General features: G+C 56.1%; 8 protein-coding genes across 8 annotated transcripts; 6 read left to right on the top strand and 2 right to left on the bottom strand.

Moving 5' to 3' along the window:
- Positions 1 to 315: 315 nt before the first annotated feature.
- B0I36DRAFT_348806 (uncharacterized protein) lies at positions 316 to 651 on the bottom strand (the record flags this gene model as incomplete). The annotated part of the gene is made up of 1 exon (XM_046156723.1): positions 316 to 651. The coding sequence occupies one exon, from the start codon at positions 649 to 651 to the stop codon at positions 316 to 318; it is 336 nt and encodes a 111-aa protein (XP_046012276.1).
- An 826-nt stretch (positions 652 to 1,477) lies between these two features.
- Positions 1,478 to 3,422, top strand: B0I36DRAFT_408673 (general substrate transporter). Its single transcript, XM_046161877.1, has 3 exons — positions 1,478 to 1,859; positions 1,924 to 2,815; positions 2,915 to 3,422. Exons 1-3 carry the CDS (start codon positions 1,487 to 1,489, stop codon positions 3,204 to 3,206), a joined length of 1,557 nt encoding a protein of 518 aa, XP_046012275.1. The 5' UTR covers positions 1,478 to 1,486; the 3' UTR covers positions 3,207 to 3,422.
- A 284-nt stretch (positions 3,423 to 3,706) lies between these two features.
- On the bottom strand, positions 3,707 to 6,048 carry B0I36DRAFT_408668 (uncharacterized protein; the record flags this gene model as incomplete). The annotated part of the gene is made up of 6 exons (XM_046161876.1): positions 3,707 to 3,750; positions 3,854 to 4,448; positions 4,568 to 5,032; positions 5,156 to 5,604; positions 5,687 to 5,700; positions 5,813 to 6,048. The coding sequence occupies 6 exons, from the start codon at positions 6,046 to 6,048 to the stop codon at positions 3,707 to 3,709; spliced, it is 1,803 nt and encodes a 600-aa protein (XP_046012274.1).
- Positions 6,049 to 7,688: 1,640 nt separating this feature from the next.
- Positions 7,689 to 9,136, top strand: B0I36DRAFT_322093 (phosphorylcholine phosphatase). Its single transcript, XM_046153804.1, has one exon. The coding sequence runs from the start codon at positions 7,919 to 7,921 to the stop codon at positions 9,044 to 9,046; it is 1,128 nt and encodes a 375-aa protein (XP_046012273.1). The 5' UTR covers positions 7,689 to 7,918; the 3' UTR covers positions 9,047 to 9,136.
- A 2,524-nt stretch (positions 9,137 to 11,660) lies between these two features.
- Positions 11,661 to 12,503, top strand: B0I36DRAFT_373844 (uncharacterized protein; the record flags this gene model as incomplete). Its single annotated transcript, XM_046160231.1, has 3 exons — positions 11,661 to 11,778; positions 11,847 to 12,199; positions 12,267 to 12,503. The coding sequence occupies 3 exons, from the start codon at positions 11,661 to 11,663 to the stop codon at positions 12,501 to 12,503; spliced, it is 708 nt and encodes a 235-aa protein (XP_046012272.1).
- Positions 12,504 to 12,938: 435 nt separating this feature from the next.
- Positions 12,939 to 14,765, top strand: B0I36DRAFT_322088 (phosphotransferase enzyme family protein). Its single transcript, XM_046153803.1, has 2 exons — positions 12,939 to 13,535; positions 13,606 to 14,765. The coding sequence occupies exons 1-2, from the start codon at positions 13,169 to 13,171 to the stop codon at positions 14,346 to 14,348; spliced, it is 1,110 nt and encodes a 369-aa protein (XP_046012271.1). The 5' UTR covers positions 12,939 to 13,168; the 3' UTR covers positions 14,349 to 14,765.
- Positions 14,766 to 16,666: 1,901 nt separating this feature from the next.
- B0I36DRAFT_266989 (Sodium/hydrogen exchanger family-domain-containing protein) lies at positions 16,667 to 18,867 on the top strand (the record flags this gene model as incomplete). Its single annotated transcript, XM_046151223.1, has 5 exons — positions 16,667 to 16,715; positions 16,782 to 16,850; positions 16,918 to 17,633; positions 17,715 to 18,186; positions 18,255 to 18,867. The coding sequence occupies 5 exons, from the start codon at positions 16,667 to 16,669 to the stop codon at positions 18,701 to 18,703; spliced, it is 1,755 nt and encodes a 584-aa protein (XP_046012270.1). The 3' UTR covers positions 18,704 to 18,867.
- A 3,312-nt stretch (positions 18,868 to 22,179) lies between these two features.
- Positions 22,180 to 23,966, top strand: B0I36DRAFT_362425 (uncharacterized protein; the record flags this gene model as incomplete). Its single annotated transcript, XM_046158658.1, has 3 exons — positions 22,180 to 22,881; positions 23,008 to 23,453; positions 23,567 to 23,966. The coding sequence occupies 3 exons, from the start codon at positions 22,180 to 22,182 to the stop codon at positions 23,964 to 23,966; spliced, it is 1,548 nt and encodes a 515-aa protein (XP_046012269.1).
- Between the last annotated feature and the right edge of the window lie 426 nt (positions 23,967 to 24,392).

Below are 24,392 nucleotides of genomic sequence, written 5' to 3'. Positions count from 1 at the left end.
TGGGTCAGCCAACTTTTGTGCCAGGTGTCAGGCAAGCAGCGAATTTTGTGGGATTCATCGATCATTCGGGGAGTACCCGAGTGTGGACAGTACGTTTCCAGGGGGTAAGCGCCGAAGGTAGGGGGCATCCAATCTGACATTTGCGTATCTGACTGCTTCGGAGCTCTCGGGTATCAATAAGATCATTCGACGTGAGCCACGCTCTGGCGATTACCTGTCTAGCAATCACTGGTGCCGTCTGTGTCCAATCCTCTTGTCGAGCCAAGGCAGGCACATGCGCCACCCTGCCATCGTGCCATCCATACATGGCCTTGGTCAGCGCCCAGACTCGGCGCCCAGAGGCTCGCCAAGGACAAATTCGGATGGCGGTCCACGCAGCCGCTGCCCGGCTCGGCGCAGAGTCTTGTCTTTCTTCTTCTTAGCTTGAATCCATGGATGTCTGCTTGTCTTGTCTCTCGATCTCGGCCCGTCTGAAGACAGATGCGCTTGGCGCACAACGGGATGTGAAGCACAGACGTAGGGGACTGTGACCGACATATGAGGACGTGCCAAGGCTGCCCGCAAGCACGTTGCAGCAAGGCAGGCAGGCAGGCAGGCAGGCAGTCCACCATGCTTCCCCAGAGATCTTCCCCAGAATGCACGTAGCTCCATACTTTAAGCGGCCGCCCTTGTGGTGTGGAGGCAGATCTGGCCACTCAGAGGGCCTCTCTCTTCGGCCGAGAGAGCTTTGATCCGCCAATAATCTTCTTTTGGTCCTGAGCCGTCCCCGGATTCTCCTCCTTGATCAAGTCTTTCGGGTGCATTGCTGCCGTGCTGGCAGGCTCAATCTCGTCCCATGTCCGGGGCGGCCGCGCAGCATGCCCAGCCTTGCTTTAGCCTAAATAACCGCCATTATAGCCGGTCAGCAGAGCCCTGCGTCTTTTCGCAAATGGGTGTTACCCTTGGCATCTCGCCTCCCTTTTGGCACTACCGCACGTGTTTTCCAATGCCCGTCTTGGAGCCTGCATCGAGCTAGCAGGGCTGGGCATGTAAGCCACGGGCAGCCACCTTCTCCAGGTTTTGTGCCCCTTCCCCGCTGTCTTCTCCAAACCCGACAGCTTGGCACCGGTATTTTGAGTCATGGGTGGGAATTCCTTTGTTGCACTTTCTCTTGGCTCGCCAGTCCACCAAGGCCAGCCCCGAGAAAGTCTGTCTCCATGCGGAGCCCCAGTGCTGCCCGCCCCTTGCTCGGGCGCTGTGGTCATGCGACCTCTTGGCAATCATTTGCCCGGAAGCAGACCGCTCGGACCCGGGGGACTCCACAACGACAGGAGCAGTCATGGTTTTCTATAAGACGATCGGCAGTGCCTGGCACCTCCAGAACTGCGACGCTATGCAGCCTTGCCTATGCCAGAGCTTCACGTTGTCTTGACAGCCTTGGAACGTCACCTCCTCAGCACACCAAGAAAGACTTGTGACCGACAGTAACGTCGACAATCTCGCCAACATGGTCGCAGGCACCGCCTCGGACCCGGTCGTCGAGGCCATCATTGCCAACGACAAGACGCCATGGTACAAGAAGCCCAACTTGCGGTACCTGTATCTCTTCCTCGTGCCTTGCTGCATGGGCATCGAGTCCACCTCGGGCTTTGACTCTTCGCTCATGAACGGCCTGCAGTCCCTGAGCTACTGGACAAACTACTTTGGCAAGCCGGCTGGAGCCACGCTCGGCATCCTCAATGCCTCGTACAACCTCGGTGCCATCACCTCGCTGCCCTTTGTCACCTACGTCTCCGACCACGTCGGCCGGCGCGGGTCCATTCTCTTTGGTTCATGTGTCATGATCGTTGGCGCCATCATGCAGACGTTTTCTGTCAACAGTAAGTCGCCTCCTTGGCTTTGATATCGCTTTTGATATGACCAGCACTAACGGGCACGCCAAAGTGGGCATGTGGATCGTCTCTCGCATGATTCTCGGTCACGGCATTGTCTACTGCATCGTCGCCGGCTCTGCCCTGCTGGGAGAACTGGGCCACCCCAAGGAGCGCGCGTTCCTAGGCTCATACTTCAACGCCTTCTATTATGTCGGCTCCGTGACCGCGGCAGGTATTGTGCTCGAGACTTTGGCAATTCAGAGCGATTGGTCCTGGCGCCTGCCCAGCATTCTCCAGGCGGTGCCCTCGCTCATCCAGATCGCCACGGTGTGGTTCATCCCCGAGAGTCCCCGTTACCTCGTGTCGCGCGACAAGAGCGACGAGGCCCTCGCCATCCTCGTCAAGTACCACGCCGAGGGCGACGAGACCAACGAGCTCCCCCACATCGAGCTCGCCCAGATCAAGTCTGCGCTGTCCATCGAGGACGCCTCTCGCAAGCGCGGCTGGGCGGAGCTGTTCCAGAGCCCTGGCATGCGCCGCCGGTCCCTCATCACCGCCATGCTGGGTCTCTTCACGCAGTTCTCGGGCAACGGCCTCATCACGTCCTACCTCGTCGTCATCCTCCGGCAGATTGGCTGGACCAACCCACGGAGCCAGAACCAGCTCAACGTCGGCATCCAGGGCTGGTCGCTGCTCCTTGCCATGACCATCGCCAGTCTGGCCACCCGCTGGCCGCGCCGCCGCATGTACCTCATTTGTGCATGCTCCCTCATCTGCGTGTATACGGCTTGGTGTGTCGCCCAGTCCCAAGCTGACTATTCGGTGGCTGCCGGCAATGCTGTCATCGCTTTCATGTTTCTGTACTGGCCGGCGTACATTATCGGCTACAATGCCCTCACCTACGTGTACCTCATCGAGCTGTTCCCCTTCTACGTCCGTACCAAGGGCGTTTCGTGGTTCCAGTATGTTCCCTCTCCTATGTCACCAAACACACTGCTTTCATGTTTTTGCGCGCCCTCCTTTGATACAATCACTAATCTGATTTATTCCACCCCTTACAGGCTCTTCGGTCGCTGCGCCGGCTTCTTCTCTACCTTCGTCAACCCGATCGGCCTCGACAACATCCGCTGGAGGTACCTCCTCGTGTACATTGCCTGGCTGGCCTTTGAGATTGTCTTCATCTGGTTCATGTTCCCCGAGACGTACAACCGCACCCTGGAGGAGCTCGCCTTCCTCTTTGAGAGCGAGGAGGAGAAGGCCCGCATCGTCGAGGAGTCCAACATTATCAAGCAGACCCTCAAGATCGACGACACCGAGAAGAAGGATCCCGCCGTGCACAATGAAAATGTCTAAAAGGGTTCGTTGCTCTGCGACTAGCGGTTATAATGGCTCAGCTGTAATCAGTGGACCATACCAGCTGAGTCTATGTAAGTGTTAGTTGGGAATGCGCATCCTCTAGATAAGACATGCCACTCTCGCGCTGCACGGGCTCGAGAGTTTATTAGGGAATCTTCGAATCAGACCTATTTTGGCCCCCGCTTCACGCTGACAGCCCATGCTCGTGATCAAAAGCAAGCGAATGGCATGATCATAACCCATTTGCGCTCATCGTAGCCATCAGCTGAAGTTATACATGGTGGCATAAAAGTCTGCAACGTTCAGTCTTCCCTTCGCCTCAATGCCACATGATCCATATCTGGCCATCGGCACCTCCTCAAATCCACGCTGGTCCAGACAGCTGATGTACTCGTCGGCCAGAGCCCATCGTCGGCTCAGTGTCGTCAGTCAAGCCCTTGCCTGTAACATCCTGAGTGCTCGTTCGTCTTCATTTGATGTTGAAGCTGTAACGATCCTCATGTGCTGACTCCGACATAAACAAGACGGTCCGTAAACTGTGCTGGCGCGATAGATGGCGTCCATGATAATGACTGGTAGTTGAGCCAGGTCTTCCATTTGTTGGACGCCTGCCATGATGTCTGCGATCGCCGCGTAGATCTGACCTGCAGTCTTCTCAAGTTCTTGAGTGGGATCGATGGTTACAAAGTGCTCCTCGGCAGCGCTGGAACTCATGCCCATGTTGATGGCGACGGCGACACAGGCGTGATGCTTCTCCTCGCTGAGTCTCAGGAGAGACAATCTGCTGTCGAGTACGAGGATCTTGGCAGCAGTCAGACCTAGAAACCCAAGGCGGCTCGTGGCTGACTCGGCTGCGAGGGCATCGTCCAGCTCCTGTATAGTTACCATGAGTTGCGCCACGCCACTTTCGGCGTCATCGTCGTTTTTCCACTCGGGTTCTCGTTCGTGACATGTCTGTCGTAAGACCCTTGAGGCGAGCATCGCAGCCTGGCACAAGCGTGCAAATGGTGATTGCGGGTCCGAATATGGTGCCAAGGCAAGGCGAGCTTCTGAGCTGGGAACCATCTCTCCAGACTCCCACAGCAAGTCCTCGCAGGGGAATGGAGTCCTGGGTGTGGGCTCGCTGCAGACACCACCTCGACAAGTGAGTGTGCCATCAAAGGCAACTCCAATCATCTTCTCGACAATATAGACTGCCCACCACGTTCGCCGCCTTTCTTCAGCTTCCGTCCAGGTACTCTGTTCGAAAGCGGAGTTCGTTAGCTCTTTCGTTGTGATGTCTGGACGTAGGCAGAGTCTCCGAGGCGGCGTGGTGACAACGCACGGTTCTGCCCGGCTGTCCAGGTTGTGCGACTTACACTGGCACCGAGGATTCCAACCTTGTTCCCTCCCGGGTTGAGCCTGAGCAGGTCCGCGTATCGTACACACCGACCTATGGTGATCCAAGCAGCCGGCATAATGCCATGGCCGTACTCATACAAGGCCAGAAGAACCAGACCCTGCAGGTACCTGATTGACACCACGCCATCGTGCTCAAGTTGACTGGCAAAATGCCTAGCCGTGCCATAAATCGTCGAATTCGCTGCCCTGGCTTGTGTGTAGAACCTGGCAACCTCCGAGGACCCGTCCAACTCGATCTCAGCTCTGCTGCTGGTGATGAGCTGCATCGAGAGCAAGAGGAACGACGCGTCTGACTCGCGACACCAGTAACCGCCGTGGAGGTAGCGTTTCGACACCATCGGCAGCCACGAGTTTACCGTGTCAAAGTATTGCGTAATGGTCGATTGAATCGAAGATCCGTCTCCGAGGCTGTTCAAGACATTCTGAAGACGGTGTTAGCGGGGTCCAGGCCACCACACGAGCCTAAAAGGACGATACGATCGGAGCAGAGCGATATGGGGCAGGCCGTCGAGAGTGAGCAGCAGGAGTTGGACAGCTTGACTCACCATTGGCACAACACACGTTGTTCTGGAACCAAAAGGTCCGTAAGCCTCTGACAGGCGCGGGTCTAGTAAAACGGATGTCGGGAAAGCTGGCATGCAAAAGTCTATGGGCAAAGGCAGTGCCAGACCCTGGTGGACATAAGGAAACCCTTCAGCCCAACCGCTTGTACCATCAGATGCTGTCGGTGGTGGGCCCATGTAGGTCATAGGTGACGAAGTACTGCTTTGTCCGTGATCGCTGCTCCTGCTGCCAGCACTGAAAGTACTGGTACCACGCCAATTAGAAGCTTGTAGCTCAAGCAAAGCTGGGCTGCTTGCGCAGCTCGAACTGTTGCTAAAGTTCTCTGCGGAGCTAAGTCGTTCTTCCAGGTGTGCGATCTTGTCCAGCAGCTCAACAAGGGTCGAATCATTCGGAGATGGCGGTGGGGCGGAATAGTCGCATAGTCGTGCCGCTGCAGATATAAAAGGTCATTAGACGTCTTGATCAACCGACATCCTCCTTGTCCTCGAAGCGATGGAGCTCTGATGACTTACTTCGAAGACACAGGCTGCACGCTGGTATTGCTTTGTTGCACTTGCGTTTCTGAACCGGGGAAGCGTCAGCCCCGCATCCCCGACGAGGGAAAAGAGGGATGGGTATTTTTCCTGCGGCAAACCCACCTGTTTGCGACAGGAAACGCACGTCTGCGGAGCCTTTTCAATACTCCCAGACATTCTCCTGCAGCCACGTATCGGCCTTTGGGCAAGCGCAGCTGGCATGCTTGGCGATAAGCCAATGATAGTCCTAGTGGTGCTGGTGAGAGTGTTGCGTCCGTCGCGAATCCCGCACAACAACTAGGCTGAGTGCAAGACTTAGTTCGAGAGCTTCGAGCAGCATTGATGTGTAGATAGATCATGTTGAAGGGACGGTCACGGGCGAGGGAGGTGCGCTGGATTTGAAGGTGGAATGTTGCACGACGCAAACTTTAAGGTCGATACTGCTGAGCCTCGTGATTCATTGCTATACGGCGATGCACATCCGAGAAAGAACAAAGCCCCGAGACCTTCAACCAGTCAGGGTCCTCAATCATGCTTATCCCCACGACAGAGGCAAGGCAGTGCAACTCAAGGACAAGGGTATGCGTCAGGGAATACACTATTCAGCCGTGAACAGTTTGACGGACGAATCCTAGGTCACACCAGTTCCCCCTAAAGCCGATCAGCAGCATTAAAGGGGACTCCAGGCTGCCTATTCCAGCAATTCGCGCCAGTAGAATGCGGTAAAACTTGCAAGGCGACCCCAAAGGGCGGGAAGGTTATACGAAACCTGCATGATCAATACTGGAGCCTAACCGGGGATGCCGGGCTGAAAACGCACATTACTCGACAGGGCGGGGTTCTTCATTTGTGCCCCAACCACCACCCTCCTTGCCTGCTGCTGACTTAAGAACACCTGCGCCCCGAATCTGCACGATTCGTGTATCGATTTGGGGAACAAGGGTCATCTCAAGAGGTCCACCCCTGCTTATCAGGAGATGGATCCGCGTCATCAATGAGTACAAAAGCCGGCAGATAAGAGCTTGCCGTGCCAATTGACATGCATTGCGAGCGCAGCTGGCCCTGCAGGCGCGTCAGCTAAGACTATACGGCTTGGAAGCGGCACTTGGCAAAGACATTCTTCTGGGCTGACCAACACCATTATTCCTATGCAGTGGCAGGCGCACGTCCGCGGAGTACCGAACGTCGGATAGGTGACAGCGTGGAGGCCACGACACGGAGAGGTCACGTGAAAAAGGAGAGCCATTTGGCACAGAGCGAGAATTGGCCCACAGATTTGTTGAGATGCCTGTCACGTGCTATCACTTGCAGCAGAACTCCATATCTTTGATGACGACCGTGCACCTAGAATGGCGTAAGCTGGAGGAGGTACAGTAGGCGGGACTGCACTTTAGTCGTATGACTGCAGGATTCCAGGAACGCCATGCAGGTGCCGAAAGGCCCGCGTTAGTCGTTTTTGAGATGCGACTGATCGCACTGCGAGCCTCGAAGGCTCAGGATGTTGACCAATCGGCTCGTTTGGAGGGATGCGGAGGAGGCTATGAGTTCCGTGGATTGAAGACGTCTATGGATTCTCCAAGAGAGAGATCCCTGGGTTAGTCCGTGCATCGTGAATCCGCAGTGTTCCTCCTGCCCAGTCCCTCCAGCGGGCCATGGGGCAAACCAGAATTTATCTCTGTTTGGATTGGCGCCATTATCCCCCAACTTGTGTGTTAATTGAAGACAGCACCCGTCAATTGAAGACGGGATGTACAGTACCGGACGTGGAAGTTCGGCATACGTCAGTGGCTCTCGGCCAATGGGACTAGCGTTGAATAGCAAGATAGCAACAAGGTTCATGACTAGCTTCATGACTAGCCGTTGCCGAGAGACCCAGTTGCGTCGCTGTGCAAGCGCAGTAGCAGCCTATCCGTTAAGGTCGTTAAGATGAGACCCCACCGATGATCACGGATTCCCCTGCACCCCAACGGCGCTGGTACGGCAGACTGGCTCGGTACTCCGCAGCCTGGTGAACTTTGCTGACTGGAGCATCCATGTCTGCATTGTTTCCTTGATCAATCCATAGATAACGAAGTGGGGGGAGATGCCGTTCCAGCGACCTCGGGATGGACAGGTGCAATACAAGTAGCGGCTTGCGACTCCAAGATCGCCCAGAACTGCCTCTTTCTTCAGCTCCCGCAGCAGCCGTTGTTGCACTAGTTACAGCGAGACAGCTTAGGGATCGCAAGGATGAAGGTCTTCAACCCGTCACCGGCCACCGCCGCGTGGCTCGCCGGTCTCGCACTGGTGCCCGCCTACACCTCGGCCCTTGCTACGCCACAAGCGCCCTCGGCTCGGGGGGTCGACTGCCACGGGGGGCCGGCGCCCGTGGTCCTCCGCCACTGGCCGCCGGCTGCGGCCAAGGCGCTGGGGACGATGATATCCCGCAACGCGCACGCGGGCAACTATGCCGTGTTCGACATGGACAACACGTCGTGGCGCTACGACGTCGAGGAGTCGCTGCTGCCGTACCTCGAGAGCCGGGGCGTGCTGACGCGCGACAACATCGACCCGTCGCTGCGGCTGATTGCCTTTGAGGACACGCCCGAGTACACCGAGTCGCTCTACAGCTACTACCAGCGGCTGTGCGAGGTGGACATTACCATCTGCTACCCCTGGGCCGCGCAGGTCTGGAGCGGCCTGACGCTGCGCGAGCTCAAGGGCTACGTCGACGAGCTCATGGCGCTCAACACGACCATCCCTGTGCGGTACTGGAGCGCCGGCGAGCTCGTCGACGACGATGTGTCGCCGCCGCGCATCTTCCAGGGCCAGGTCGAGCTGTACAACGCCCTCATGGACAACGGCATCGCCGTCTACGTCATCTCGGCGTCCTCCGAGGACCTCGTCCGCGCCGTGGCCAGCGACCCGCGCTACGGCTACAACGTGCCCCCCGAGAACGTCATTGGCGTCAGCACGTACCTCCGCAACGCGACCGACGGCACCCTCACCACCACCCGCCGCCAGCTCGCCGACGGCGTCTACGACGCGGAGCGCAACCTCGACCTCGTCATCGGCCCTTACCTCAACACCCCGGCCGTCTGGTTCGCGGGCAAGTGGGCCGCCATCCTGACCTACATTGACGAGTGGAAGCGGCCCGTCCTCGCCGCGGGCGACACCCCTGGCAGCGACACGTACATGATCTTCCACGGCGTCGACGTGGCCAAGGGCGGCGTCCACCTCTGGATCAACCGCAAGGACACGTACTATGAGAAGCTGCAGGGCATGATTGCCGACGCGGCGCAGGCCCAGCGCGAGAACGGGCTCGAGGTGACGGTGGACAAAAACTGGGTCGTGGTGAAACCCGAAGACATCCTGTGAGGTCTCCACCTTTTATTGCGGGTGATGGTCGATGTAGATATTCGTAGACAACGTAATACAGACTATCGCAAGTAAATTCCATGGCAGTCGAAAATCTGGCTCCAGCATTATTGAACTCTTCCGCATGTCAACCTCGGTTGCGTGTTCTGTGCCTACTCAACTTTGGTGTGTGAGGTGTAATTTTGGTAATTTATTTTTGATTTATTTTTGGGGTTTTCACTTTATTCGGAGAAAAAAAAGGAAGCCAAAAAAGCGAAACAAAAACAAAAACGATCAAGTTGAAACATGTGAAAAAACCGTGTTAAACGTATCAATGAAGAGCCAACTCAATCAATGTACCTACGCTTGATGTTTTTCTAGCTCCCTATCTGGAGTTCGAGCTCACATTCCTCTGACCGGCGGACATGAACGAGACAACCCCATTATTTCCAACATGCATGTTGTACATTGGTGACACGTCCGGGAATGGCCAGACAACATTTCAACAGTTCACCTCTGCCACGTCCTTGAATTTCGGTATTTATGGACAATTCGCTGTTCGGCGATCAAAGGCATTGAATTGAATTGATCTATCTCTGCGACGCTGCTGTCCTTTCCACCCGGCCGAATAGATTGATTGGCCCAAATGGGATGACCGACATTCTAGCTACCTAACATTTGCTGTTGGAATTGACCATAGGGAGCTGAACTTTCGCAGGAGCTTGGGATGGACATGATCAGACCGCACGAGTCCGTCCGCGAGATCGGCCGCATTCGCAGAGGGAGGTGCTGCTGCTCGAGATCGGCGACCCACCTGACTATGGTCGATAGCTTGTCAGGTGGGACGAGGCTGCACTGGCCTTTGCGACAAGTCAAACATGATGCACGAGGAATTCTGCGAACATCTCTGAATTCGGGATATGCCCATTGAGCCATGCTAGCCAACACGAGCTGTGACGATCAACTATTGAAGCTCACGACGCGCTGCTCTGTCTCCAATCCATTGGCCGCTGGGAGGCGTCTCCCCTCACACTTCCCAACCCTCCAGCGACGTCCGCCTGCTCAATTCCTGTAGTGTGGCAGACGAGTCCCGTCCCTCATCATTGGAAAGCCATGGCAAGCGGTGTGAGCATGGCAGAGCGGTCCAGAAGGAGTCCAGACGTGGAGCCAGTGTCGCAGTTTTGGAATGCATTTCGCGCCGACCTCGCCGCAGCATCGAGGGCGGGCGGGCGGTCGACTTGTTACTCCAGGCCTCCAGCGATGCTACTCCGTAATTAGCGCCAGCGAGGCGGTGGGAATGGGTAGGACGGCACAGAGCTGAAGCCATCACCGTCGTTTCCAAACATCAGTCGAAGATGACGCGCGACGTGGGGTCAGTCTTAGCGTGGTTTCAGCGTCCTCGAGGGACCCCGTGTTGTGCTGTCACAAGCGACCCCTGACCCGCGGGACTAAGCTTGTTTTTGGGTTTGCACCGGATCGGTGCTCTAAATGGACCCAGTCGAGGGCGGCGCATGGCTGCCGGTGAGGCTGTGCTCGCCCTGAGGGCCATATTCTCCGGCACTATGAGCGTGGGCCGGCACCACGATGCCGTCGTGGAGTCGGCGCACCAGCCAAGAAATGTCACGATCAGGGTGACAAGGGCAGGGGTTTTCTTGCTGTGGGCCTGGCAGCCGAAACGCACCAGCAGCCCGTCCAGCCTCTTTTCGACCTGACCTGACCTCACCTACCTGCCTACCTGACTGCCGTACCGCAATGGCCTGCTTTCCCGTGCGGTTTTCTGCGCACATGTTTCAGGACCGCCACTCTGGGCCGTGCCTCGTTGTTGTATTCCGCAGCCGCTGGTCACCTCTTGACTCGGCTGCCAACCACTGCAAAGACCCCTGTGGCAATCAGGAGCCCAATCTAAGCTTCATTCCCGCCCGCCGGGGGTTTCTCCCACCCAACGCCTCACGGCATCTCCCATTTCCGTGCTCCGCTCTCCCTCCCCCACGAACCCCTGCGTGGGCAGAGCCTCATGGCTGACTTGCCCATTCCGGCCAAGTGACAGCACTCGGCTAAGAATGGAGGCGGCAGAGCAGCCCCGCAGACCGCCACGTGAAGCTCCTGGCGGCTTCCACGATGCTTGCTCCTCCACACGAGTGACGGTGGCACAGCCTCCTGCCCTTAACTCCTGTTTGAAGTCTCGCGCGACCTGACTGGTCAACAGAACGTCAGGCAGGAGAAACATGGCGATAATGGGTTTCAGAATCGAGACCGCAGTCCCGGATTATCGTGGCGGGCTATAGGGTTTGGCGATTCGTTTGTTTGTCCCGCCAGCTTTGGCATGAAACTCGCAGCTGCCGCGGAGGAGGGTGGCATTCTGTGATGGTCGCCCAAGCGATCCTCACACCAGCATCAACATATAAAGAACCCGTCACGCCCTCTCAACTCGACACTTCTTTCTGTCCTCATCATCATCATCAGCATCATCATCAGCATCTTTCCTCTTCCTCTTCCTCCTCTCCTCGCCTTTCAGCTCTGGTCAGCTTGTTCGAGTTCTTCATTTCCATTCTTCAGCATTATACCCGATTCTGTGAATCACTTCGACCCTCAAACCTTTCCAACAAAAATCCTGTTCCATAATCCAACCATCAAAATGATTGCCTCCGTCTACATCGCCTCCACCCTCCTCGCTGCTGGTCAGCTTGTTGCCGGCCACGCCGCCATCATCCAGGCCCAGGGCGACCTCGGCGGTCTTGGCTCTGCCATTGCTGGTAAGCTTTCCACCTTCTCTTTGCACTCTCGCCTCCATCACACAGCGACTAACCACACATGACCACAGTCGACGCCTCCACTCCTCGCGATGGAACCCGCCGCAACCCCTTCCAGGCCGACTCGACCCGCTTCCGCGGCGAGGCCGCCGACGGATGCGGTGAGACAATCGGTGCCGGCACCAACAACGTCGAGAGCGGCACCGCGGCCGTCATGGCTGCCATGGGCGCCACCCTGCCCCAGGTCAGCGCCGGTGGCTCGCTCACCATGACTCTGCACCAGGTCAACGCCGACGGCGCCGGCCCTTACACCTGCATGATTGACGCCACTGGCACCGGCACCAACTGGACTCCCATCACCGTCACCACCAACGTCGAGGGCGACCAGCGTGGCCGCAACCGGGACGGACAGGTCCAGGACCACGTAAGCACATACACTCTCTTCATCATTTCACACATCACCATGTTTGCTAACTCGTTCTTTCCAATAGCCCCTCATTGCTGCCATCCCCGCTGGCCAGACCTGCACTGGTACCGTTGCCGGCCAGTCCAACGTCTGCATGGTCCGCTGCGAGAACCCTGCCCGCGCCGGTCCCTTTGGTGGCTGTGTCCCCGTGCAACTGGCTGCTGGTGGCGCCGCCGCGCCGGCTGCTGGCAACGGCACTGCCATCGCCAAGCCTGCCGCGGGCCTCACCCAGGACGACCAGGAGGAGGAAGTCGACAACTAAAGTCCGGGAATTGACAAATCATTGGTTTATGAGTAGAGGGTTATTAGCATGGAGAAGTCTGGGAAAGGACTGGACTGTATGAGTGGCTTGGATTTGAAGCCGCTTAATCTGTGGAATGAGACGATCTGGCCCGGGTTGGATAACGGGTGCTGGACGACGAGGACGATCTCTAATAATTAGAGAGCATGTTGATCATGCCTAGGTAGAGCTAATATGACTGGTTTGATGCTTAATATCCTGTCTTCCATCTCAAAGAGGCCTGCTCATCTCAGTGAACTAAAATCCGCGCGACATGGTATCAGCTATAGTCTTTCATGGCACATTTTGGAGAGCTCTAAGATTCACATTGGGCCAGTAAGATTGGGAGACGCCGCACTGGGTTAGCGCTTGGCTGTCATTTCCTGGGGAAGCCAGGGATGACAGACGTGGGGTTCCCGGCACTTTCTTTTTGCCTCGGCCCTTCTCCGCATCAGAGTAGCGGCGGCGCCACATCCGGCTGGACAGCGTCGATCAACGCGGATCCACCTCACCTCACTTAATTGTCGAGGGGGTTTCGCGAGACACCATATCCAAGTGTCACCGTCTGCCTTGTGACGCCGTAGGCCACCCTCTCTGCACTCGCGACCGGACCAAGGATCCGAGGGACCCCCGTCACATCGAGAGCAATGGCGGGCCGAGTGCGCCAGCCGATTGACGTGGGTGCTCTCGAGGCATACTTGTGTGACAAGATAAGCGGCTTCAAGGGCCCGCTCGAGGTCAAGCAGTTTGGCTTTGGCCAGTCCAACCCGACATACCAGCTCGTTTCGGGCACCGGCACGAAATACGTCATGCGCAAGAAGCCTCCCGGGAAGCTGCTGTCGACTTCGGCACACCAGGTCGAGCGCGAGTACCGCATTCTGCACGCCCTAGCTGGGACCGACGTGCCTGTCCCGGCTGTGTACTGCCTGTGCGAGGACACGGCAGTCATTGGCACGGCGTTCTACGTCATGGAGTTCCTCGATGGCAGGATCATCGAGGACGCCGCCATGCTGGGTAAACGTTTCAGGGAATCCCATTGACGCCTGGCCTCAGGGATACTGACGTGTAATAATGGCAATGACAGAGTATCCCGCCCAAGACAGAAGTCTCATGTGGCAGTCCGCAGTCGAGACACTCGCCAAGCTGCACCGCATCGACTACAAAGCCCTGGGCCTCGACACCTTTGGCAAGAGCAGCGGATTCTACAACCGCCAGCTCAAGACGTGGCAGATCACCGCCGCGTCCCAGGAAAAAGCCGTCGACGTCGACACGGGCGAGCCTGTAGGCAGCATCCCGCACTTCCCGCAGCTGCTCGCCTACTTTGCCAGAGAGCAGCCGCGGGACCGGGCGACCATCGTGCACGGCGACTTCAAGATCGACAACCTCGTCTTCCACAAGACGGAGCCCCGCGTCATCGGCGTCCTGGACTGGGAGATGAGCACCATCGGCCATCCGCTGTCCGACCTCTGCGGCCTTCTGGGCGTGTACTACACGACAGACGCCGACGTGGAGTGGACAATGCAGAACAGGGCCTTCAAGGCCGGCTGCACGCCGGGCCTGCCGACCGTCGACGGGGCGCTGGGCCAGTACGCAGCCGTGGCAGAGTGGGATCCCAAGCCGGACATGCAGTGGGCCATGGCGTTCTCCATGATGAGAGGCGCGGTGATATGCCAGGGCATCGCTGCGAGGGCGGCGAGGCGCCAGGCGTCGAGCGAGGAGGCAAAGAGGTATGCTGACTCGTTTGTGCCCATGGCCGAGTATTCTTGGGCATTGGTGCAGCGGCGGGCTGCCGAGAAGGGGATCGAGCCGGGGGCGTCCAAATTGTGACCTGGGTGGATATCGTCTGGAGACTGCAAGCAAAGGGAGTCAAAGAAAAGGTTATGTTGTTTGGTGAGAGACATCATCTAGCCAGCCTCTGAAATGATCGTCGGCATGTGATAATGGAATTGCTACAGATATGATGTTCTGATTTATCGAGGTGGAAATGTAGCATTAGTCTATCCACTCTCCTTGAACTTCTGTGGGCTGACTTATTGCTCGGATCTTTGATGGCAGCTTACGGTTTATGGGAGGGAGATCAAGACAGCATTGACTAAGGTGGAGAGAAGAGTATAAGAGGTGCGGCACAAGACTTGTGCGTGTGGGGCCTCTGTCATCCACAACCGGAGTTCTGTTCGGCCGTCTCCCAGTGGATGGTGTGCGTACAGGTAGTCCTTGGCAGGGAGGAGAGCTACTCGGTGAGGCTTATGCTCCTTGGAAAGCACATGGCCACATTATTTCCTTTATGCAAGGTACAAGAACACCTTGGCCAATAGGCGTTGTGAGCAGCCAGATGAAAGTCGATGATGCGTCAATATAAGATCCAAAGTACCTGATTTGCGTGGTTATGATCTCGCGAAACTGCCCTGTTGATTCGATTCCTAGGCATTGATCTTGTGATGTGGATAGTCATTGTTATTCTTGGTTGAAAAGCAAGTCCCCGAACGAAACTATGGGACATTTTGAAGCCACTTACACGGCGGCCTTTCCAAAGTCTGAGCAGCCCAGTTTCGCACCCGCGGCGTCTACGTCAATAGACTTGAGACCGCTCTCGATCTCTTTCTCGCTCTTGCTCGAACTTGACCGAAGTGGCGAAGCGGCACGAGGCTGCTGTCCCGGCTACGAGAAAACGAGGCGGTAGGCGGCAGTGTCTGCCGCGCGGGAGACTGACGTACCAAGCTGGAGGCTAGAAGTTGGAGACAACTTGGCAGCATTGGCGAGTATTGGCGACGCCTCAGTGTGCGATCGCTCTGCCGGATAACCGAGATACGTCTGTTGGTTCCTCGATACATGCCAAGAACGATAGGTGAAGGGGAGGACTTGGCGGATATGAGCCTCTTCCAAATTGCGGATCGCCACCTGCCCTAGTAGCGCTTTGCGTTGACTGAAAGAGTGCGGTGTTGCTTCGGGATGAACAGCTTGCTGGCCTCTCTCCGCAATGACTGGTATTTGGTCTTTCATATCTGTAGTGATGCCTCTTCTCTCAGTTGAGCGTATCCTATCGCTCCTCATGGGCCGATAAGTTTCCTGTTTTGCGTACTGAAGCTAGTGATGCTTGCCGCGACTAGTCAGCTACCCACCAGGAAGAATCAAAATCATCCCATAACACAAAAAGTACATAGGTATGCTGAGCCACCGTCCTGGGGGCACAGAGACGTCCCAAGAATCAGTGTGGGCTCCCCAAGCCTTGGCAGGGCGGCCCTGGAGCCCCTGTAGACGGCGATCCACACCGCAGGCGCGGAACCGGCACCAGCCCCAAGACTTGCCAACCCATCCCAAGCTGGAAACCGGCACAGATGGAGCCCCGGCCTGCCAATCACACGGCGCCCTGCACCGAGCCCAGCATCCGAGCTCCGGGCCGCATTTCTTGGTCGTGAGTTTGACAACGACACCTCCCATTGTCCTGGCTTCCGTGGCGGCAGAGCGTGCTCTCTGGCCCTCTAATCTATGCAGTAGCGCTCTCTCTGTTGCGCCAGGGGAACGTCCACTTGGTCTCAGCCAAGATTCTCAGCATATTGGATCTGCATGGTCTTGAAGCATTACCACGTAGCAGGGGGAATTCAAGGCCTCACTCAGCACGAGGCTATTGAAAGCCAAGACACGCATCCAACAGAAAAGAAAGGGTGCGATTTGACGTACCGAAAGCTTGAGCTTTGTCTTGAACGCGCCAGCTCTCTCCTTATTCGGGGCCAAGCGGGAAGTCCCAAGACACAAGGCTCCGCCTGTTCCTATCTTTGTCGTCAATACCTTGATATCCTTCCCGGCCCTGTTGGCAAGGCGGATCCAGTTGAAACGGGAGATGTCGGTAGTTCTCCGTCCAAGACTTGCGGGAATTAAGATGCGTGATGATCGCCGTGTCCGCCCGTCACCTGCTTGGACCATCCCCTGGTCACATATCTATCCGCAGGTACTCTGCTTTATTATATCCACCACGATGTCATTGCCAACACATCCTTGATCCTCTTAACTCCCTTCTCCTGCATGTCTCCTTGTTTTGATCTCGCATTAGCCAGCTCGTTGTTCTTCCTTTGGTCCCCTTTGTCTTTTCCTACTGTCCAGGACACTCTCGCCGGTCGAGTCGTGTCTACTACCACACTACTCGCAAGATGCCTGCCCTTGACATCATCGAACTCAACACTGTCATCTCAGTGTTTGGTACGTCCTCTGACATTCCCGTCGCGGCAGGAATCACAACTGTCGACTAACTCACACATCTTCTAGGGGCCTTTATTGTATTATTCGGGTTCTTGTCGGTCAAGCTCAAGCGCCAATGGTACCTCGGTGAAGCCTGTTCGTACCTCTCACAACTTCCTCCTCTTGCACCTCATACGACAGCATGCTCATATAGACTACACAGTGCCGGCTGTCTTTCTGGGCATCATTCTCGGCCCTATCGCCGCGAAATTCATATTCCCAGAACGATGGGGCTCCGCGTCGCCTGACCAAGTGTCGCCCATCACTCTGGGCGTGATGAGAGTCATGATCGGCCTGCAGCTCGTCATCGCGGGATACCAGCTGCCCGCCAAGTACGTGTGGCACCACTGGAAGGAGATGGTCATCTGCCTTATCCCCGTCATGGCCATCATCTGGGTGACGACGTGCCTCTGCGTGCTCGCCACCATCCCCAACGTCTCGCTGCTCGCCTCGCTCGTTCTCAGCGCCTGCGTCACGCCCAACGACCCCATCCTCTCGCAGGCCATCGCCAAGGGCCCCTTTGCCGACCGCTACGTCGCCCGCCCCTTGCGCGAGATCATCTCGGCCGAAGCCGGAGCCAACGATGGGTTCGCCTTTCCCTTCCTCATGCTGGCGATATACTTTATGCGCCACTCGGAGGTCCCAGACACGCCGGCTACGGGTGGCATAGTTGCCCGTGCTGCCGAGGTGGGACGGCTCGGCGGCGGACCACTGCTCGCCCTGCAGAACTGGGTCGTCGAGACGTTGCTATATGTCGTGCTCCTGGCCATGGTGTACGGTGCTGTGATCGGGTTCTTGTCTGGCCAAGGTCTCAAGTTCTGCTTGAGAAGGAAGTGGATTGACGAGGAGAGCTACGTGCTGTTCCCTACGGCCATCGGTGTAAGTCTTGAGACGGTAGCCCATTGCTCGAGATTGGCAAGTGTATTGTTGTGGTGGCTAACATGAATGGTCACTGTACAGCTCTTCATTGTCGGCACCGCAGGCAGTCTTGGTATCAGTGACCTTCTCGCCTCCTTCTGTGCCGGCTGCGCGCTCAACTGGGATGGCGAGTATCTTGCTGAGACGCTCCGCCGCCATGACGAGGTCAACAACTGCGTAGACGTCATTCTCAACTTTGGCGGATTCATGTATCTCGGTGCGGTCATGCCGTGGGCCGAGTTCCACCAGCCCGAGACGACGGGCATCACGCTACCGCGGCTGTTAGGCCTGGGCATCATGGTGCTCATCTTCCGCCGCATCCCGGCCATCATGCTGACCTACCGGACCATGAAGAGCACCGTCACCGACTGGAAGCAGGTGTTCTTCTTTGGATACTTTGGTCCCATCGGTGTCGGTGCCATCTTCTACGTGGAGCACACTCGTCTGCACCTCATGCCCAGCCTAAACGAGGCCGACGAAGGTGAAAGAGTTCTGCTTAATGCCATTGCTCCAGGTGGGTCCCTACTCCCCGTCCGAACCTCTCCACAAGGTCGAAGAACATCTCTGACAAAAAGTGCTTAGTCATCTACTGGCTCGTCCTGTTTAGTATCGTGGTCCACGGCCTCTCGGTGCCTGCCCTGAGCTTGTTCTACAAGTACTTTGGCGCCAAGCGCATCACCGACGACGCCGTCTCTGTCCGGCGCAAGAGCATCCACGCGCCACGTCCAGCTAATGCTGTAGAGGGAGACTCCGAATATTTCATCGCGTTCAACCGCTTCTCGCGGCCCGTGTTCCCAGTGGATCTGCCCATGTCGAGGGCCGTGACGAGGGAGAAGGAGGAGAATGGCTCGGACACGTCATCGGAGTCAGTCGAGGAGCAATGGAAGGAGGATCAGAGAGGTGCTACCATGGCAGGGTCTCAGCTAGGTGTGCCAATGTCGAGAGCCGTGACGAAGGAGAGCGCGAGGTCTGCTCGATCACCCGGTGTAGAGGGGATTCAGTGGAAAGACCAGAGGAATACCTGGGTGTGAGCTCGCGGAAGGTAGATGGTCGGGAATTGACTCTAGCCTCACTACCCAAGGATAGAGAGAGCGTCAGAAGAAGCATAATTTGGCGAGATTGGCGTTGGCTAGATTTGCGCTAGTCTCTCCCCCGAAAGTTTGTGGTAGGAAACGCAAGACGATACTTATCCACGGAGCGGAAGTGTGAGCCGGGTCAACTACGGCTCCCAATAGGCGCACGGGTACCCGTGCGTATAATATTACACGGGTACCCGTGCAGATTCTGCTTACAGCTTAGCGTGTCTTAATTCCCGCCGACATCGCAATCCTGGATCCATATCCGGGGTGCACCCATATCAGCAGAAAAGGTCTGTCTTGACCTTCGCTGGTGATCTCAGGTGCTGTCAGCATACAATACTTTACGCGCTACAAAGCGCGCTGAGGTGCTTTCGTGTATTTCTTTTATTACCATTACTAGCCTCAGATTTGTCTCCCGATGGCAGCTACTAGTAGTACCCACCATTCATTTCCCGATGACAGTCTCCCTCCGGAAGGCACCTACGAGTCCCGAGATACCTTATTTAAAGCTATCAACGAGTGGGCGTACACAAGAGGCTACGCCTTTGTTACGAAAAGGTCAACAAAGGAAAAGACAGGCAGGCTCTCAGTCGTATATGCATGTGATCGATCATGTCGCGACTACGCCTCTGGAAGACCGCGCCAGCGAAAAACATCTACGCGAAGTACCAACTGTCCGTTCTCTGTACTAGCAAAAGAGTCACGAGACAGCGGCACATGGACAATACGACACCGACCCGACCCGCAGTTTGCCCAACACAACCACGAGCCAAGTTTACACCCATCCGCCCATCCTAAGCATCGCGCACTCGATACGGAAACGATCACTCGTCTATCTAGCCTCGCAAATGCTGGCGTCGCACCTAAGGAGATTCGAACGTACATACACCAAAACACGAGTTCGATTGCAACGCAGCAAGATATCTACAACCGAATCGCGGACAGTAGGCGCGAGATGTACGAAGGGCAGAGCACGATCAATGCCCTAGCTAACCGGCTTGACCATGAAGGTTTCTGGAGCCGTTTACAACTTGATTCGGAGAACCGCGTAAAGGCTGTGCTTTTCGCCCATCCAGAGTCGCTAAGCTATCTTCAAGCTTATCCGGATGTTTTAATCCTCGACTGTACCTACAAAACGAACAAATACGGAATGCCGCTCCTAGATATAATCGGAGTAGACGCTTCTCAACGATCCTTCTGTATCGCATTCGCATTTCTTAGTGGAGAAAGCGAGGAAGATTTCGTTTGGGCTCTAGAGCGCCTCCGGTCACTCTACGAAATTAGCAAATCCCGCCTACCTTCAGTTATTCTTACCGATCGATGTCTTGCTTGTATCAACGCAATCGCAGTATGCTTTCCTTCTGCTGCTTCATTGCTATGCCTTTGGCATGCGAACAAAGCCGTCCTTCGATACTGTCAGCCTTCATTCGCTATCCAGCTACAACTCCAGGACTCCGAAGCCGACAAATCTGCGAGACTGAAAGAGTGGCATGACTTTTACCAGCACTGGCACCAAATTATTCGTTCTCCCACCGAGGCAATATTCGACATCCGTATGTCGACATTTGAACAACGCTATATTACAACGCATGTACGGGACGTGGCCTACATTAAAGAGACATGGCTTGACCTGTATAAGGAAAAGCTTGTAAAGGCCTGGGTTGACAGCTACCCTCATTTCGGTAATGTTGTTACTTCGCGCGTCGAAGGTGTCCATGCGCTTCTTAAAAGTCATCTGAAAACGTCGACACTCGATTTGTTTGAGGCCTGGAGGGCTATTAAGCATGCGCTAATAAACCAACTTGGGGAGCTGAGGTCCAACCAGGCAAAACAGCAGATTCGGTCTCCGATCGAACTTTCCGGTCCACTTTATGGTGTAGTACGGGGTTGGGTATCACACGAGGCTCTTCGAAAGGTTGAAGAGCAGCGGAAGCTTCTCCAGACGAGCAGTCCGCTACAACGCTGTACAGGCATATTCTCTCGGTCGCAAGGCCTACCATGCGTTCACAAACTTGAGGCTTTGTTGTCCGAAGGAAAAGCCCTTTGCCTAGGAGACTTCCATTCGCATTGGCACCTAATCCGGAGCGGCGCGAAACCTTTTCTCCAAGAGCCTCGCCAACGTATTGATATGACTAGTACCAACACTTCTTTACCGCGATCAAGTAACCGAAGGGAGCCTAGCGGCTTTGAAGCTGTTGAAGTCGCGGCTAAGCGAAAGGGACCTTTAACCTGTACTAGATGTCACCGTCTAGGTCATTCAAGGACGTCTCGATTATGCCCCCTAAAGTACGCAGAGCTACAACTTCGAGTAGAGGCGGCATCGCAACAGCTACGAATAACACCAGAGCCGCCGGCCGACACGTCGATACCTGAAGCTACGATTGAATTATCGACGTGCAGACCTCAACATGAGTCGCCAATTCCCGAACTTCTTAATAACTCGTCGGCCCAAGAAGGGATTACGGAACAGATCTTAGAAGAGATCGAAGCTCGGCTCTCAGAAAACGACCAGCCCTTACGACGAGCTAAAGAACCCGTCTCAGAGTACGCCGAAGAACACCAGCAAGCTCCGGAGCAGCCTTTAAAATACAGTGACCCAAAAGCGATTTACCAAAGATACGTCGCTACGCGAGAGATCTGGAAGAAGTCCCTACTCCCGGGTACCTATGCGAGCAACCAGATGTACCGGCAGGCAATGGGTTTACCATTACGGTATAGTAAAGCGCAGTACGATTGGTGCTTAGACCATAAGCAAATGACGAGGCGTTGCTTAACGCGAGAGGGTGAACGGGCCTGGACAAGGGAAGAAATGATGGCATATTTGGACTGGGATCGGTCTGAGACGGAGCGAATCGATGTTCAGGTTGCCCAGGAGTCGACAAGCGGTCTAGCTAATCGAAGAGGTATGGGTGATGTGTGGAGGAGGGCGGCACAGGACTGTGAGGAGCAGCAAGTTCTTCACCGGGATGATGATGAGTGTATTATAGTTAAAGGTTAAGTCAAATACGTTATACGTGTAAGGCAACGCACATACTGTGATCGGAGGTCAAACAGCACCTGAGGTCACTAGCGAAGGTCAAGACAGACCTTTTCTGCTGATATGGGTGCACCCCGGATATGGATCCAGGATTGCGATGTCGGCGGGAATTAAGACACGCTAAGCTGTAAGCAGAATCTGCACGGGTACCCGTGTAATATTATACGCACGGGTACCCGTGCGCCTATTGGGAGCCGTCAACTACATGTAGCTTACGTAAGTAAACCGCTCTTGGCAATGCCTTGCCCTTATTTCCGGTTCCCACCTGCGACGTGACTTGCCTTGTCGTGTAAAGGGGGAGGACGCTTCACATCTATCTCGAGCCTGCTGTTTCGTGTCACTGGACAGTCCTCCATCACTGAGACATTGCCAGTTCCGGATAGCTTCACAGATGGCCCCCAAAGGTCTTCAGCAGCTGCCAGAAGAGCTGCTGCTTGAGATCGTCCGCTCTGTCGTGAACCCTGCGCCGAGTCGAACGTTCTCCAAGACCAAGCATGCGCAAGAATTTGTACGGGCGAAGTGTCTTTCCCTAGTTTCACGTCGTTTCCGGAGCCTAGTCGAGCCGCTTGCCTATCGCAAATTGGTCTTTACCGACGAGTCGACTCACGATAGCCTAGGCAGAAGTGAGTATGCCTATCACCTAGCCGAGGCACTCAAGACGAGAACAGTCCCGGTGCCTCAATTCAACTTCCTCGCTACGAACCAGGCCGTGGCTCAGTACATACGCCACTTTCGCTGCCGCTGGGTCAACATGCCGCATGGTGGTGGAATCATTGCGACACTCAACGCCGCTCCATTCAGGGCCTATGTCCGCGAGATATACTCTCCTGGCTTTAGCCGGTTTCTGGAAGACTTGCTGGCCGGTATTACTCGACTACCGGGCGTTGGATTGCTCCGTGGCCCAGGGCCTGCTGGAGCATTCCATTTCCAACGCCGCCCTCGCGACATTGGACTCGACCTGCTCGCCATCTTCGCGCTGACTCTCGCGCACAGTGTCGAGGCCGTCACGCTGTCGATTGCGGAGGATCACGACAAGACGCCGCCGGATCGGTTCTTTGCTTTCTGTAGTGCCCAGAGGAGAGTGGCCAGCGCAGTCGGCTCGGACAGAGGCCATGGCAAGTTTCTGGCGCCGCTGTCCAGGCTCCGCACGCTCGACTTGACTGGCGAGGAGAGATGTGGCCTCTCTGGCTAGGACCTCTAGTCGCTTATACCGTTCCAGGCCCTCGAGTCGTGTCTGGTGTCCGCGTGCCTCGAACGGCCTCTCGCCGGCGCACCAACTGAAGGTGATGCCGGCGATGATGATTACCACGGCGCCATACGTCATCCGACGCTCAAACATCTCGAGTTCACAGAATCGGAGATGTCCCGCCGCGGCGGCTGTGAGATTGTCGCTCACCTGCTAAACACGTACCCCCGCCTGGAGACCTTAGTGTTGAAGGTGCAACCGTACGGCCCTTATGTTGGGCTAGATGATCAGCCTGGGGACCATCAGATAGGCACGAGTTACCATGGCTTCGCCCGTGCCCTCAGAGCACATGGCCGGCGTCTGCGCCGCTTCGATCTCGACCTCTACGAAATGTCTCCGGGCGAATGGGAGCCGGAGGACTACGAGGTGGACGACGACGGCTCACTGGGCGGTCTGAGGGGGCATCTCACCGAGCTCGAGTACCTCCGGATCCGCTCAGCAGGCTCGCCAGCATCACGGAGCTCACAAGAGCCCCTACGTCAGCCGCCCTACTCCCCCCTGGAGCCCAGAGGCCAGCGCCCGTCATCATCAGAGAGCCCGACCTGGGCGACTTTCTGCCGCCGAGTCTGCGCTATCTGTGGCTTCGCCTCTCCGTCGACACCCTTGGCTCGCACCGGGCGGCTCTCCTGGCAGACGCGAGTGTCCTGGCGACCACGCTGCGCAGCTCGGCCGAGAAGCTGCCCCGGCTGGAGTATGTGCTCGCCGAGATGGCTACTGAGGACACGCACTCGCCCTGTGCCGTTGCCGAAGTGCCTGCGGGTTGGACGGAGGAGAAGATCGAAGACCAGTATTATTTGTTCCGACGGGATGGACAAGCGACGCTGGCGACAGGAGGGGCGCGTGAGCCCAACCGCAATAACAGCAATGTGCTGTCCAAAGCAGAGCACTCGGAAGGGTGGGAGCACGTGCTACACGAGATCATCTCCGGCTGATTCGATCATAGTTGTGTTTGAGTGTTTCTGATCGTGAGCCGGGTAGATCAAGCTCTTGGTTCTAGATTGTTCCCGGTCGGCCGTTGCGGGATCATGGCCAGGACTCTTGCGTAGGTGTTCCCTGCTGCCTTTGCTCCACAGAAATGGAAACCAGACAGATTAAGAGCTGCTTTTCGCGCCTGGGCATTAGGGGGCATGATGCATTGAGTCGTCCGTATAACATACCGTCAGAGTCCCGTGGCTGTGTGTGATGCGTGATCTTTAAGACAGATTTGCTCAGTTGAACTGCTTTACGAGCACTACCCACTCGATAAACTTTGTAAAATGTCCACTGTTTGGCTGAGAACCCTTAACAGATTGCCATCTCAGTCCTGGCAGAACGAACCCGACAAGTCTCGCATCATGCCGAAATCCACCCGCTTAGCA

This window comes from Microdochium trichocladiopsis (assembly GCF_020744255.1).
Source record: "Microdochium trichocladiopsis strain MPI-CAGE-CH-0230 chromosome Unknown B0I36scaffold_5, whole genome shotgun sequence".
NCBI classification, from domain to species: domain Eukaryota; kingdom Fungi; phylum Ascomycota; class Sordariomycetes; order Xylariales; family Microdochiaceae; genus Microdochium; species Microdochium trichocladiopsis.
Note: the sequence above shows the minus strand (reverse complement) of the source record. Positions and strands in the feature narration are given on the sequence as shown.